General features: G+C 38.8%; 1 protein-coding gene across 3 annotated transcripts in view; it reads left to right on the plus strand.

Annotated features, from left to right (window-relative positions):
- The window catches only part of LOC137984997 (uncharacterized), a 15,046-nt gene extending 1,972 nt beyond the window's left edge, over positions 1 to 13,074 (plus strand). For 2 of the 3 annotated variants that reach the window (XM_068832383.1, XM_068832382.1), the window contains 3 exons: positions 5,238 to 5,648; positions 6,571 to 6,778; positions 12,462 to 13,071. In XM_068832383.1, coding sequence (XP_068688484.1) covers positions 5,256 to 5,648; positions 6,571 to 6,778; positions 12,462 to 12,727 — 867 coding nt within the window. In that variant the 5' untranslated portion in view covers positions 5,238 to 5,255 and the 3' untranslated portion in view covers positions 12,728 to 13,071. Of the gene's footprint in view, positions 1 to 5,237; positions 5,649 to 6,570; positions 6,779 to 12,461 lie in introns of all 3 variants that reach the window. The other variant, XM_068832384.1, reaches the window with a different exon arrangement.
- The last annotated feature ends 4,426 nt before the right edge of the window (positions 13,075 to 17,500 follow it).

Consider the following 17,500-nt stretch of genomic DNA (forward strand, 5'->3'; position numbering starts at 1 on the left):
GTAGAAGTGCAATTTGCTGTTAACGGAACTCCAAAATTTGCAAAAAATGAAACTCTGTGCGAAAATGAAAAAAAACCTTGTAGAAACTATCAAAACTGACATTTCTAAACAAAGTCGTCAGACATTTCCTTGGAAATTGAAATATGGTGTTTACCTAGCTTGGTTCGAAATATGATGAAATTACGTTGGCTTGAACTCTAAAGGGATTTTTTTCGAGTTCCAGTATATTTAATTCTTTGTGACAACGTCTGTAAGGCCAAGACCAACGGAAAAACTAAAAGAAATAGATATGTCCTGGTAGACAGCAATGAAACTCTGTGCGAAAAATGAAATAAACCTTGTAGAAACCAACAATCTGATCAAAACTGACATTTCGAAACAAAGTCGTCAGACATTTCCTTGGAAATTGAAATATGGTGTTTGTTCTTCTTACCTAGCTTGGTTTGAAATATGATAAAATTACGTTGGCTTGAACTCTAAAGGGATTTTTTTCGAGTTCCAGTATATTTAATTCTTTGTGACAACGTCTGTAAGGCCAAGACCAACGGAAAAACTAAAAGAAATAGATATGTCCCAGGGGGCTTTAAAACAAAACTTGTCTTTAAATATCGCCAAGAAAATTACGCCCATTATTTTAGGAAACCAAAAGATCGCTCAAAAGAAACGAAAACAAAAGGCATTGTGTACAAGGTTAAATGTCGATCGCGTGATTTCACATACATTGGGGAAACAAAGAGATCATGGAATTCACGTGGCGGGGAGCATAAACCAGGAACTAATAATAACAAAGAGTCGGCAATAAAAGATCACGCCGAAACCACTGACCATGACATTGACACTGGCTATGTGGAAATTCTAGAAAAGAATGTCAATAATTGGCACAAAAGAATTTTTTTGGAATCATGGCACTCCACAATAGACAAAAATGCGGTGAACGAGCGGAAGCCATTCCCTTCTGTCTATAAGACATTATTGAAACCCTAGGGGATAAAGTAACTTCTTATTTTAGTTTTAGCATCTTACTCTCGAACAGCATATTTTAGTTACTCTGATGAAGACTGCAGTTGCAGTCGAAAATTCAGTTTTTAATAACTTCTTATCTAGATCAGTTTCAACGTTTTTATAAACACCTTTTTATCATATAATGGATACTGATCGCCCATCAAGTATTTAAATATGAAGGTTGTATTGTTGCAGCTGCTGCCGCTGTTGTGTAAATTGGAAGCATTTTGTCGCCACAGGTTCGTTGCCCCATTATTGTAGGCGCAGAATTTCGTTCAATTTCTCAAGATGATATTCTCTACTTGCACAAATCCCATAATAAATCTCTTTTACCCCCAAGATTTTGAATAATAATTTTTTGCAATTTCTCGTGGGACATGAGAGACATGAGAACATGAGAATTTTTGTCCCGGAAAAGGTGCTCATTTACACACCTTTTCCGGGACAAAAATTCTCATATTTTCAAGCATCTTAGTTTTTCTAAAAATTGTCATGATAATTGTGATGTTTCTTGCTTCAAAATTATTGATAATGCTACTTCTTTCTATCAACTCAAAATCAAGGAGAGCTTCCATATTGAGCGGTTGAAAGCCGAACTCAACAAACAAGTTGATCATGTCAGTTTAGCATTACACTTTTAAACTTTTACCGTTATGTCAGTTGTGTTCTCTATAATATTGTTGGTTCGTTTGAATTTTACGTACTTGTAACGAATATTTAATCTACAAAGAATCATTGTATTGATAGTTATATATATATACGAATTATCTTGTAAAAATTTTAATGTTACACTCACTATGGCTGAAGATGATGTTTGAAACATCGAAACATGTTCCGAAAATTCAAAAGTGTGGTTGTATTTTTTAAAATATTAGTAACACTTCTGCTATCCAGACCATTTGGAAAAGTGATTTTCTTTTCCATTTCACGGTATGGGAGCCGGACTATAGTGTCCAAATATTCTCATTTTTACAGGGATTCTAATTTGGCTCAAAAACATTAAAGCCTTAACTTTTCTGCTTCAAGTCGATTTACATAGAGGGTAACTATTACAATATTCTCGAATCTGATTGGTACTGTGCTTGCCTATTTGTCGCGCATTTAGTAAAAGGAACTCGTGTCGTACAATTCAGGGAGTAATCGTGCTCGTAATTCAAAATCGGCTTCTCGCTGCACGCTTGGCCAATTTTGAAATTACTCTCTCGATTAATCCCCTGAATAATCATGATACCAATTAAAATGGCCGCCATTTTAGTATTCTTTTGTTTCCATGCAAACTGGCTCTTATGGCCTCGCTTTCAAACGTAAAATTCAAAAGAATATTTAACCTTGAACGAGGCCAAAAGGCCAATTTGCATGGAAACTAAGGAATACTAAAGTGGCGGCCATTTTGGAATAAGGTGTATTGTACTCCACCAGGAGCAACTCCTGGTCCTACAGCTATTACTAACAATAATTAGTATCACCCAACTAGTGGACTAATGCAAATCCTGCATTTTGATTGGCTACGCTACTAGAGGACTAGTAGTAATAGTCAAAAGGTATCACGTGAACAAAAATACCGTCGATTGATCGCAAAAAATCAGCAAACAGTTTACGATTCTGTTTCCATATCGTTGTTTCCTAGCTTTTGCATTGCTACTCGTCGCCAACAAAGCCGTAAACGATAGAAAATTTTCCATCTCTTGCGTCTTGTTTGAGATCATTCGCGATTATCGGCGATTGGTCGGGGATGAACGTAAAAGGTGTTTCCATTTACGCAAACTGTTTGTGATCAAGCTATCGGAATGTGCTTGCGATTGTTTGCGACGGAGTGGCACGCATATACAAGCAGCAGCCGAGAGATTCAGCATTATTTCACACGTGATTAATCGTTCGTAACGTGGCGTTGGGAAACTGTAATCCGCGTTGGTTTCCTTTCAGTTTTTTTTTTCAACTTGTCATTTTCTTAGGCAATAAATTCCATAGAATCTGCCTGCCTACAGTTTCTATTGTCAGTTTCTATTCTCTCCTTTTGCCTTATCGATAAGAAATAATTTTCATTTTTGTTTTCGTCCAGAACTACACTGCTTCACAATATTTACTAGCCCCAATGGCTAGTGGAAGCTCAAATCTACTGGCCAAAACTGAAATTTCACTAGCCTGTGGCTAGTGGGCTACCGCTAGTGTCGAGCCCTCTCCTTTCTTTAATCCAGAGTTGATCCAGAGTGCTTCATTTGATCTAACACGCCTAGTTCAGAGTGGAACACAAATGTTGAAAATATTCAATAATTCAGTTTTGCAGTCAGCCCACAAAACGTTTAGATCATCAGAGCCACTCAAATTCCAGTCTTGCCGAGAGGTATCATCACGAAAACTAACTCGATTAGATCTCTGTAAGAGATAGCGCTATGCCCATTTGATGGAGAAGCAGGACCGGGGACTGATAATTTCCGGTAGACGTTTATAAACAAGGCTATGACCGCTGGACTCCAGAACAGACTACCTTGTCAGAATAGTTGTACAGATTAAATAATTTTGCGATTACTCCAAGTATAACTATGCAAGGAAAGTGAGTGTCAACATTCCAGACATAAGATTGGTGAGAACGGTGTGGATATTTAGAGAGAAAATTGAAAATTTGTCGTCAGGCGCTCATGTGTTCCACGTAACCTCAACTTTGATCAGTTCTCGTCGTTGTCGGCTCAGAAAATACGAAAAAAAGCTCATGAGAGCTATTGCTTTGTGGCGTTCTCTTAGCCGTCGTCGTCGTCGTCGCAAATTTCCCTTTCGTTAACGGTCGTTGCCATTTCTCAGAACGGTCGTTGCCATTTCTCAGAACGGTCGATGCCGTTTATAACGGTCGACTACACACTTCACTTCAAAGAAAATTAAAAGAAACAAACTAAGAAATAATATTAACAAAAATTAAGACAAAAAAGGAAAAAACAACTTTTATGAAAGAAAAACTGGAGGGAAAAAAGAGTTCGAAAATTTCAAAACTCGAACTCGGGTTCTTAGCCCTCACCCTAAACAGAACCCTAGCCCGAAACCTAACTCATATGACCAGCGAGACACAACTCCCAGTAACCGCAACCTTTTGAGTTCTTAGACCTAATGAGTGTAATTCAGAGCTAAAAAATGGCATCGACCGTTTCAAATGGCAACGAGCGTTTACTACTGAAAGGGAAATAGGCGCCGTCGTCGCCCTTGCAACAAAAACGTCCAACTTGCAAGTGTTAAAATGGGAATTCAGTTCCATATTTGCATACGGGGTCTTGGGATCTTTCCTAGGATCGATCCGCTTATACTTCATTGATCGAAGGTTAAAGCTACGGTAATACGAGCAACAAAAACGTCCAACTTGTCTCGCAACATTACTGCGAAACTAGCAGAACAGCGATTTATGCTTCATGCTCCATACAGTCTGACTGATATTGTTGGTAAGGCATTGCTCTGGGCGAGCTCCGTTTGCTGGGACACAAATAATACCACATATGTTTGGGATATTTTGGCCAAGCCCTGATGGGCTATAGTCCGTTTATTGAAAATCAGCATGGTAACCTAGGAAGTACCCAAATATAGAAGACATGATCCCAGCAAAGGTGAGGGAACACACGCCATCCACAAGAAAGTAAAAATAGGGAGGGTGGGGAGGGAAAATTGATTTGACTCTGTTGAATCAACCTCCGCCTAGCTTGCACAAATGGTGAATGCAGAGAATCCCGGATGACAGAAATGCCCAAACTGCAACATGGGAAATAACTAACCAAGCATATATCCATTTATTTCCTCTGGGCAATAAATTTCCTGCTGCGCGTTTTACATCCCACGCACAACCTCTCTTGCAAAAAAAAAAAAAATGTATTGCAAGTTGCAGCTTGTTGCAGAAAGTAGAATGGACATCTACTTTCTGCAACACGCTGCAGCAACTTGCAAAGCATTTTTTTTCCTGCGAGACAGGTTGTGCGTCTATTCCTTTTCTAATAGTTTCGCAGCAATGTTGCGAGACAAGTTGGACGTTTCTGTTGCTCGCATGACCGTAGCTTTAACCTTCGATCGATGAAGTATGAGCGGATCGATCCCAGGAAAGATCCCAAGACTCCGTATGCAAATATGGAAATGAATTCCCATTTTAACACTTGTTAAAACATGAAAACGTTTAGTGAACCATTGTGGATTTGGTTCCCTTAAACTAATGCACTAATATTTACTTGCCAATACTCACTTTAAGAATTCACTTTGTCTTAATTAAGGAATCTCACTCGAATATAATGGCCGTAGCTGGGGTTTCTTTCATAACGCTTTCCGATGAGATGGAGAATATCCTGACGGAAGGGCAGAAACAAGCCTCCTTTCTTAGCACAGCAGTGAAAAAGGCCTACAACTCCCTGGTAGACAAAATAAAAACTGCAGCGACTAATGAGGTTAAGGTCGCTACTTGGGAGCTGTCAAGCAAAGCCCTCCTCTCCCTGTTTGACCCCAAAGATGGATATGTCTTCTTGAAATACCAGATTTTCGCACTTTTGGGGTACTTTGGTGAGCCCCTGGAAGAAAAAGATATACCATCTGCAGCAAAGCCTCACGTGGTTCTACTGCAGTGGAATCTGACTGAAGGCAAAAGAACCCTTGATAAGATCGAAAAAGGGATCACTGAACTCTTGAAGGTTGGTTGTTCATTCCGTTATTAATTAATTAAACAGGAATTATGGCGAAGGCTAAGGTGTAGGCTTACCTTCCGAAGCTGTCGAGGCTTAGGCAAATATCACATTTCAGACCGAATCTAGACACTGCTTTTTTGAATATATAAACCTGTGAGCAGCTTGGGACCGAAAGAGAAAGGGTGTGAGTGAAGAAGGATTTTGACTTCAAATGAACTGGTCAGTGTGTCTGGAAGCCTGCGTTTCGTAGAGTATATTCATACAATCTGAGCCTTTGTATGTTTCTTTTTTAAAGTAAGAACCTGCTTCTACAAGAGCGTAGACTGAGGCTATATATTTTTGGAATTCTCTCTAAACTGAGACAACTTAACTGAGCTGGACACAATATCTCAGTAGTACCGCCTTTAAATTAAGCGTGGAAGGGAGAGTGCTTGACCTTCTTATAAACCTCTTGAAATTCTCATATAAGATCCGTCAATGGAATAATTTTTGAAAAAAAGAGTAACAAATGATAAATTTCCACGGTTTTTAGTGGGCCAATCCTGTTATCTCCCAGGTGGTGAGGGTCATATAACAGAACAAAGGGCTATTTGGCTATTTGATAGAGGTCATTCCTTCACCCCCCCACCCCCCCTCCCCCCGCCGAAAAGTGTATGGGTTGTCTAACGTCCCACAGAGGCCTCCGGTTTATAGTGCCGATATGGGAACACTTGAAAGTCTATTACTCCCTTTGCTTATGAAATGGCGATGGCAGAAGTTTCTTCCAAGTTATCTTAAGACGACCTCGAGTGTTAGTCCGGCCAGGGTTAGACCTCGCGCCTTCCCGCACGGTAGTCCAACACTCAGGCTGTTGAACGAGTTATGAATGGTTATGAAAGATAAAAGAACTTAAATCTCGCAGAGATGTTTCCAATAATTCTTACTTTAGCTCATAGACAAATGCCATGGACGTGACTTAACCAACTTGAAGACAGAGTTAAAAGAGATCAAGTCCAAGCAAAACACGATAAACAGTGATCTTCGTGTGTGCAAAATGTATGCCACGACAGCGCAAAAAGAATTGCTAGAAGTTGAAAAGGCAGTAGGTACTAATATATTGCTTCGTGTTATTGGAGCCGGTTTAATATGTACTGCAGGTGAGTGGTATTAATTAATCAGTTAATTAATTGATTAAAGTGGTACTATGATCAAAAAATCAACTCTTTTTTTCTTCAGATTTCAAAACTATGTTAGCAAAATACTAAGTGACCCAAGTTTTAAGCTTTAATTTGAAAAAGACACGTGTTTATTTTAACTGGAATGTTCCTATTAAATGGTCCGCCATTCCTAACTTTATAATCTTGAGACAGCTGTATCGAAAAGGAAATGACGTCAAAGACTTATTAGTTTAAGAATGCAATGCGTTTGTACGCGACAAATTTAATATGCAGCACGGAAGTTTCGGTCTTTCAGCTTTCAGATTTTTAAACTCGTGTTTTGCATACATAATAAACTGCGTTTACATGCTGAAATTTTAAGCTATTGAGTAAATGACGCCACATTTTCCTAGATCCAACCTTTTGTGGTCCAGTCGGTGAATTTTGAACGTGAGTAATGCCGGACCGTGAAATCCAAAACTTACACTCAATGTAAACAGCCTTTGGGTAAAAATAAAAGCTCAAAATTTTCCCAGGCAGGTGTTAAGCAAATACACTTTAAAAATATGAAGAAAAAAGAGGAAGTATTTTTTTTTAAATCATAGATTAAATCATAAATTAATCATAGATTAATTAATAATGTTATTATTAATGATAATAATAATCTTTACATTATTGAAGTCTCAAGTACATCCCTGAGCTGAGTACAAACTTTCACAAATTGGATACTGGCGACTGTAAAGCAAACAAATCAAAATGGGCCTGGAACACAGGCAGGAAAAGAGAGAGTCCTGTATTACTTCCAGGCGCATGCTCGGAATGAGCCAATCATATTGCATTAGATACCAGGGTAGAAATGTAAATAAACAAGAGATTATAAAGGTAAGAGAAGTAATCCCTCATACTGGCCCTATTCCCATCGTAATCCCTCTTAGGTTATTTTTAGATGTTATCAATTTTCCCGCGGATAATGTTACCGCGCGCGTTACGTGGAAGTTTCGTGGAGGAGGGAATGCAACAAATTCTGTACGATGCCACTCTCCGTTTTCAAAATTGAGTTTCATGGCCTGATAAAATTCATTGTCTGCAAGCTACAGGTTTCAAACATACATCCTTGGAATTGCTTCACTGCCTAGTTTACAGTGATACCAATTTGAAGAATTTCCAATCTATCAAACCGTGTTAAATAATTTTGACATACGCCGATATGTTTAACTTGGTTGCATTGCGTTACTTGTCCATTTTAGTGCGCACTTTCCCATCGTCTACAAAATTCTGTCGCTTACAAAACTCGTCCTTGTCAAGATACAGTTTGCAATCATATATCATGGAAATCGGTTAACTGTATTATTCACTCTGATACCAATTTTATGATTGTCTAGTGTAGGAAACCCTGTTAAATAATTTTGTAAAAGGGAGCTATATTTTACGCGTGCGTTGCAAATTCACTTCAATCCGATCTTACGGTTTTAAAATTTTTATCGTGCGGTCAATTGAAATTTTCCTGTCATGTGTGGTACTGTTTGAAAGCGTTAGCTGTCTAATTTATGAATATCATAGAATTAAGTCACCATAGTTTAAGTCCGCTAAGAAAATCGAGAACGCGTTGACCAAGTCAGGAATATGTTACTTGGTGACAGTAGTCCGCGATATTTCATTGTGTACAAAATTCTGTCACCTATAAAACTCGTTACTTTCAAGATACAAGATGCAAAGATATATCATTCAAATCGCTTAACTGTGTTGTTTACAGTGACACCAATTTCAATACTGTCCAATGTACGAAACCGAGTTTAATAAATTTGAAAGATGCCGGTATAATTAAACATGCGTGCTCTGCAAATTGACTTCCATGCGATACCACTCGTTCATACATTTTTATCGCACTGTCTGTTCAAGTTTTCCTTTCATGTCTGATATCTGTCTAATTTATGAATATCTAAGAATTAAGTCGTCATATTTTAATCCCGTGAAGAAAATCAAGAACGCGTTAACCAAGTCAGCCATATATTACTTGTTGACTGTAGTCTGCGAATTGCCAATGTTTACAAAATTCTGTCGCTTATAAATCTCGATCCTTTCAAGATACAGGTTTCAAACATCTATAACTGAAATTGCTTGATTGTCTAGTTTGTAATGATACCACATTCAAGGTTGTGCCATATACGAAACCGTGTTAAATCTCTTTTTAAGGAGACAGCTATATTTAACATACGTGCTTTCCAAATTCACTTGAATCCGATAACACGGGTTCAAAAATTTTTATCGGACGCTTGATTCAAGTTTTCCTTTCATGTTTGGTACTGTTGTAGAGCTCTATCTGCCTACTCTATCACCGTACCAGAAATAAGTCAACATATTTTAATCCCGCAAAGGAAACCGAGAATGCGTTTATTAAAGTCAGAGAGATCGTACTTATCGACTATAGTCTTCCATTTGCCATTCTGTACAAAATCCTGTCGGTTACATAACTCGTACCTTCCAAGATACAGGTTTCAAAACATAAGTCATTGTAATCGGTTAACTCTGTAGTCAACAAGTCACGTTCGTCCACAAAATGTATATACGCGTTTGTCTCTCAACATCCTCCGCCATTTTTGTTTGATGGTAAATCGCGAACGACGCGAATCATTGCGTGGGAATTCGCTCAGCTGTCAACATTGGTAAAAATGAGGACATATGATTGGCTATCAGTTAACCCTCGTGGGAATACCGGATCTCGTAAGAGGTCTAAAAATAACTTAAGAGGGATTACGATGGGAATAGGGCCAGTATGAGGGATTACTTCTCTTACCTTTATAATCTCTTGAAATAAAGGAATCTCGAAATTTGGAAACATAGAAACTCCGATAAAAAGTCGTATGTGAAGATTACTGTGTGATTTGTGGTGTCAGGGAAATAACATCGAAATTATGCCTTGTCGTGACCAAATGAGGAGAAAAAACGCCGATCGCAGTGATGTTGGGAAATTATTGCCGAATAAATGAAACGACTAGAATGGATCGCAATACATATATGTGAGTTGCAAGAAGAACTTGCAGGCGATTGTATCAAAGATAGAAAACGGGCAAAGTGTATGGGTAGGAGAACATAAAGCGATAACAATCATTCCGGGTGAAACGTATGTTGTCAGGCGCTGATGTTGAACAGCAAAGCGACAAGAGAACACCTGCCACCAAAAGCTCGAGTAGAGTTGAGTTTTTCCATGGTGTCGCTTTCTGAAAAGGTAGGCTGAAACTTAAGGCGCTGTTACACTATGCGATTTTTCGTGCAACTTGTCTCGCAACGCCATTCTACAACCGTTCTCACATTACGAAATAAGTTGTTTTACGGATGTTACACTGAGCAATGTTTCATGCAACTTTTCTCCTTTCGATGATCACATGAGGTTAAAGGAACATTTTTATTGGCTGATGTCGCAAACCGTTGCGACACAAATTGCAGGACAGATATGTTACGCTGCAGAATGCTTAAAAACTCTTTCCAACCATTGCGGAAAGTAGAACTCGTTTCTACTTTCCGAAACGGTTTCTGCAACCGGTCTCGCAACGTTTTTAGCCGTTGCAAGGAATGTTACATTGGGCAATGATTCGTGCAAATTGTCTCGCAATGGCGTTGCGAGACAAGTTGCACGAAGAATTGCACAGTGTAACAGCGCCTTTACTCTCCAACTTTTAAAGAAACGTTTTTTTAGAAATAAAGTCAACTTTTCTCGGTTTGATATCTTATGCGAATAGGTTTGGAGAAGTTTTCTCGTAGTTTGTTCTATTTTTTTCGGGAATATATAAAGTCCTGACAATTAACCTCCGGATAATCGATGTTTGACTGTGCATATATATATATGTATAAATTAGGAAGATTTGTGTTATCAACACAAACTGTTATGTAAAGAAACAAATAGTCCAGGTTGTGCATCAGTTTCGTTAAGTTTCGTTGTCGTTAAACTTCAAATTTGGTGATTTCACGTTGTTGTTATATAAGCAGAGAACAGCAATAAAATGCGTGCCGCACGTGCAGCCCCGATTATATTTTTCCTCTTTTAACCAATCATATTATTGATTTGTGACTTTGTCGTAGTCGTAGCCGTCGTCGTGTTTCTTAAACTCGAGCTCCCTATTCTTGAGCGATTTACGTCCACGACCTACAGTACATTTGTAAGTTTCATACTGTAAGACACAGTGAGTCTCATCAACAGCCATGCATGCGATATTATTTTTTTGCAACTTCAGCAGCTGCTCTCGCTCGGATTCTTCACTGATTGAGAATCTCGAGAGAGCAAATCAAAATTTGATATTTTTGCGCCAACATCAGGCAACAGTTCAGCTGGAAGTTCACCATGTTTCAGCCACGAAATTCCATACTTTCGAAATCATATGTCATCCATCTGATCTTCCATAAGACTGATTTACAAAAATCACAAACATATTTAAGGAACAACAATGTAGCAAACAGACTTCCCAAATCCTGTTGTTGCTGTAACAAAAACATCATTACCGATAACGACTGCATGAATAGCTTGCAATTTTTCCGCCTTAGGTGCAAAGTTAAAGTGGCATTTCTTAAATGCGAAATCAATTGCCTCCAGAAACTTGGCATCAACATTTCGTTTCACATTATCCTCCATATTTCCAGAATAAAAGCACTCCGAATAAACTATGCCCAAATATGGAATATCTTTCCAAAGATTGTTTTTCCCCCAGTTTTTTGGGGAAAATGGCGTCATTCCGAGCATGCATATGCAAGTACTTCTTCCGCCTGGGTCCCAGGTCCATTTTCAGGGCGGGGTAAGAGGGTGTCCCCGAACAGGACTATAGTTTCTGATAAAGAAGACATTAGTCGAATCACTGAGCCTTCTCTCCCACCTTAAAAAAATGCCTATGGTACCCAGGGTGGATCAGCCTAAACGTTCTTGTAAAAAAGGTTGTTATAGGCCACTTCGGAAAATACCATAATACTCTTTGTTTGTCCCCCAAAATTTTGACTAAGCATTGTTCTTGTTTTCTCTTGGGACAATCGAAGTCCCAAGAGAAACTGGAAACGATTCTTATGCTAAATCTGGGGAGACAATCAAAGAGTATTATGGTATTTTCCGAAGTTGCCTATATCAGAGGATTTGATGGCTCTTCGCTCTGCTCTGAGAGGTTTTTCTCCTTGTATTCCTTTATTCCCCTCTCGTCATCAAAAGCCAATATATTTAATTGATGTTTATATGCTTTAAGTGCTGCTGTGATCAAAAAGTCACTTGCCACCTTTTTTCAGATTTTAAAAGTGTGGTTGCTTAACACCTGCCTGGCAAAATTTTGAGCTTTGATATTATCTAAAGGCTGTTTACTTTAAGTGTAAGTTTTGGATTTCACGGTCCCGCCATTACTCACTTTCAAAACTAACCCACCCCCCCCGCTCCCCGAATTTTGCAATAAGCATTGTTTCCAGTTTCTCTTGGGCTTACAATGGTCCCAAGAGAAAACAAAAACAATGTTTATGAAATATTTTATGGGGATAAACAAAGAGTATTATGGTATTTTCGGAAGTGCGCCAAAAGGTCACGCCTGAATTTTGTTTTTTTTTTTTTTCAATTTGCTCGACTTTCCCGATACCTTTCTTATCTCATTATCACAAAACATAAAAAGATATATCTGAAAAAAATAAACGGTGGTTGTTTTTTTTTCAAATTTTATAACAGTATACGCGATAATTGCAGTGGCTGCAGAAGCTATGATAGGGGCATATTGCACAGGCAGGACGGCAACGGCAACGGCAACGACAATAGCAACGACAATGGCAACGGCGGTGATTGTGAAAAAAATTTCCAACTACGCAAAATGGTTGACCGATTTCAAGAATGACATACTGCCAAAACTGGAAATGTTGAATCAGAAGATAAAAGAATGCGAAGAGCGCTTAGCATTGAATCGCAAAGAATCGGGTGAAAGTGCTCAAAGAGGATGAGTAGTGGTAGTCAGAACAACAGTGACGGTACAGCACACTTGTGATTGCACAGGATATCAAAATGATAATATGGAAGCTATTGTAGTTTTTTAAAATCTTTAAACACGATCACGCATTGTGAAACTTAATGATGTTAAAAAATGTAATCAACTTTTTAAATAGTCTGAAGGATTCCCTTCACGACAGCAACCTCATAGATGCTATCTTGTCTTTTATTTGGTAGACGATTTTCTCGTCAAAGCACGCGTACTTCAGGACTGCTAACGGTTTACATGTAGACATTGTTTTCTGAAACTTCTTGTCACATTAAAATAACTGTTCTTATACAAGATAACCTTGTTTGTAGCTGTATTTGGGATCATCACGGTGTTTTTGACTTTTTATATATTAAGTAGTTGTCTTACCCCTCTCGCTACGCGGACCCCTGAAAGGGTTTAAGAATGAAGAAGCCATTGTCGTTCAAGATAATTACAAACAACATGAGAAAGATGTATCTGAGCCCGGCTGTAGATAAACTCAAGGAAACAAATAAATCAAAAGCAAAGGCACAAAGTTACTAATTAATGCGGATGCAAGTATAAATATTTGCTCCAAAATTCTCGTTTTGAATTGTATTTTAAATAACTGAACGAGGTTGTCTTCATATTATGAATATTGGGTAGTAAGGTTGGTTTTGCTGTAGTTGACGTAAACCGCAGCTCATGGATTCTCTTTGACTTTTTGACTTTTTTGGCTTCAGGCCACCAAACCACTTTGCGAATAAGGGTGCACCGTATATATCAAAATTATGCAAGATGGCGGATATTGAGTCGTTTTGAAATAATTTCAAAACGACTCAATATCCGCCATCTTGCATAATTTTGATATATATGGTGCACCCTGTTGTTCTGAGACGTCACAGTTATTGAAATAAATAAATAAACAAATAAATAACTTTATTAGTTTTTCCATAAATGGCTTTTTAAAAACTAATCAAAATGACAAATTCAATAAATTATTGAAATTAAAGAATCTAAAATCTAAAGCTGTTAAAATGTATGATATTGGTAATATTATAAAATACTCTTAGAACGAAAAGACGAATTCCTTTAACTCCATCTTAAAAATTTGCTAGCTAGCACTATTGATAGGAGCGCGTTGAAGAGAGTTCCACAAATTTGTTGCGCGGTATAAAAAGTGCGCTACCCTGAAGCAGACTTTTAGGCTAGGATATTAAGGTTATCCTTGTACCTAGTGTTACGCGGTGATGAACAAATGCACTTGTCTTAAATCTATCACAAAGATAACCAGGGCTAACCCCTTAACACATTTAAATGCTAGAACTCCTCGTGTATACTTCAGGTAACTGCTCACGGAGAGCCACCTTAACTCTCTTAATACCGGTGTTATATGATCAACTTTCCGTGTTCTAGTAATGATTCTACCTATAAAATTCTGAACTTTCTGCAGCTCTGAGATATTTTTCTTTGAAGTGTTAGACCACACAGGAGAACACTAAAAAAACTTGGTAAACACTAAAGCATTTGAACTCTTTCTAGTGTTTTAGCATCAAACGGATGCTTTACCCTATTAATCTCACACAAGTTGCATATGCACGAGGACACAGTTTGAGTGACATGTTAATCATAGCTTAGAGTACAGTCCAACTGCAGGCCGAGGTCCCGAGCAGAAGGAGGTGGAGTAACCTTCTTTCCAAGTAAGGTGACATGGAAATCAGCCGGTAGCCTCTGAAGCATCTGACGCGTGCCAACATTAGGGAGCTTACGAAACGACGACGCCGACGGCAACGACGACGCTACAAAACAATGGGTTTAGTGAGCAAAAACAATTGCTCTATACGCCCTGCACGTGCGTTTTACATTTTGGTACATTTCTTTGCCGTCATCTCCTAAATGACGACGTGAAATGACCAAATTCAAGGTCTGTGGAGGATGTTAGCACATGACTATGAATTTGCAATTCTCTCTCTACGCTTCCAACTCACTCATACCAGTTCAATTCCTCGACAGTTCCTACACATTTTTAACGCGAAACGACATGAAATAGTTTCGTAGTGATATAAATAAGGTGAACTTGTATTTTTAAATGAGTTCCTCGTAGCCGCCTTCGTCCTCGTTTCGTAAGCTCCCTAATAGCAGCTTGGTCTTCTCTGGGTTTATCAAAAGATGGGACATACCCTGCAAGCGTGAGGTCTCAGCCCCGATCTGGACGCATTGCAGCCGTTCCGAAATAAAGATAGCTTTTAAATCAATCCAGAGATGCGTAGGAAACGCCTAACGCCTGTAGTTTTGCATGGAGCGTTGTGTTATCTATGCTGTCGAATGCCTTCGACAAGTCCAGAAGTACCACTAGTGTCACTTTCTTGGCATCCATAGCCCCAAGTGCTTTGTCCGTGATCAAGACGTTAAGGGTCTCACATGAATGATGCATCTTGTTACCACTTCGGTGTTCAATGAAGCGGCCACTTTACCACTTTGGTGTTCACTGGCGGCTTTCGCAAACTCCAGTTGAAAGTGGAAATAAGCGATTCAGAATCCATTTGTTTGCACAGAGAAGTGCTAACCTTGTATGTGGAACGTCTCTTCCACTTTAAGATTAGTGCTTCGTATCACGTGGGTTGCTCCCTGCTCTCTGTTCATAACTTATTATGTTCGACAGAAAGTCTCATCCATTTTGCCCTTGCGAATTGTTACTTCTCTGAAGCTTTATTGGAGTATTTCAGCCCTACTTCACGCTGAAAATATTCTGGCAGTTAGTCGTTTGCTAACTTCCACGATTTGTTGTTTTTTCAAGATGGATAAAGGAGGTAACGCACAAACACAGCTGTTTTTTTAGCAGTTAGCGAAAAGACCGAACAATTTCTAAAGTCAGGCAGCACAACGGCAAAATGTAAACAACTCCACATTTCAAGGTTCGTACTCACGCGAAAAATCTTCGCATGAAAATTGAACGCAAATGGCGAAATTCTACCCGATACCATACAAAACAGGAGAAAAACGTTTCACAGAAGTGCTGAAGATATAGCAAGTTATTGCAAGCCCTTCCCTCAAGGGTACGCAAAATGGCTGAAAGAAAGTTGTTTTATTAGAGATTTTGTATTCATGGCCGAGTGTAAGAAACTGTGACTGTGCACGTGATTTGAGATCAATTTAAGAAAGTAAAAAAAAAACTTTTGATCGTAATGCGACAGCGAGAGATCTAAACTCAGCCAAACGAATATAAATACATCAACTTCACTTTGCTTCTTATCAAGACATTAGCAACTGAGTACAAAATCTCTCATAAAACAACAAAACATCGCCGACTTACCTTCAACCATTTTGTGTACTTTTGAGGGAGGCTACTCACCAGCTGACTAATTTGGTGGGGAAAAAGAGAGTTGTGTCACGGCGTGAAACATGATAAAAATCCACGGAAGTCTCTACAAGTCTGCAATCTGAATTTGTTGCACACCGCCAACACAGAGACCTTAGCATACCCTTAGTGTAGCTCATTCTGACGCAATACTCAACTTTGACTTATTGGTATTATTATCATACGGCCTTCGCTTTTAATTTTTCTTTTTCTGCTTAAGTAACTCCGAACTATAAACAAGTACTGTGTTCGGTTTTTGTGATCCGGAACAATCAAAGTCAACGCAAATTGAATGCCTGAGGCTAAGCCCTGATAATTGAAGACCGCTATCTTAAAAATTAAAGGGAATTATTGACAATTGCTGGGGAAACATTGTGCTAAAAATACTTCTTTTTGAACAAGTAAACATAAACAGCCTGTGATTTCAAACTAACGCTAGGGTTCTTGGCCAACAATGCACATCCTAGACTCGCGAATTACATGCAAGCAGATTAATCATTAATATGTCAGTTTAGTTGCATGGATTCAAAGAGTTAACTGAATGATCTTAACCATTGGGACGAGAGATTGCTTGCCATTCAGCCAAAATTTCTGAAATATTTCGTGTGAAAGGCAAATCCTTAGACCAGTTTTCGGAAATTTCAACTAAATTCACAGTTAAATCGGTTTAAATTAAGCCCGTGTTTCAAGGAGGATTAAATATTGCTACACATGGGCAGCCATAGGCCTACGAGTACCTGACAAACGAAATACAAACTGCAGCAACTGGAAAAGCTAAGACGGCATGAACTATTTTTGACATGTTAAACACAGCCCTTAGCTATCTGTTTGACCCTGAAGAAGGGTATGTCCTCTTGAAATACCAACTTCTCGCCCTTTTGGGGAACTTTGGTGAGCCCCTAAAAGAAGATGATATACCATCTACAATAAAGCCACATTTGGATCAACTAAAGAGGAAACTGAGTGAAGCCGAAAAGCATCTTGGGAAGATCGAGTAATAGGTCACTGAACTCTTAGAGGTTGGTTATTCATTCCGTTATTAATTGAACAGGAATTATCACTGAGTGAAGACCATGATGTAGCCGTATCTGACGAGGCTGAGGCCGCTTACACGGTCTAGTAACTGCGATGGACTGGCATCCCATTCAGGGGGGAGGAAAAAAGAAAAATACTCCTAGTCGCTTCATGGCACAGAAACCGGGATAAGCTCCGGCTCTGATGGGCCACTTGGCTCGTAAAAAGACTTTCACACCTGTTAACACTTTGCAAGCGGGGGTGAAGGCGAAGGGTGTTGGTGAAGGGTGTTTGCAAGCATGCACTACGTAAGATATATTTCATACAATCTCTTTATATGATAAGAACATGTTGTAAATATTGGAATTCTCTCTAAACTGAGATAATAAGTACGTGGATTTTGGT

This window comes from Montipora foliosa, chromosome 14 (genome assembly GCF_036669935.1).
Source record: "Montipora foliosa isolate CH-2021 chromosome 14, ASM3666993v2, whole genome shotgun sequence".
Classification (NCBI taxonomy): Eukaryota; Metazoa; Cnidaria; class Anthozoa; order Scleractinia; family Acroporidae; genus Montipora; species Montipora foliosa.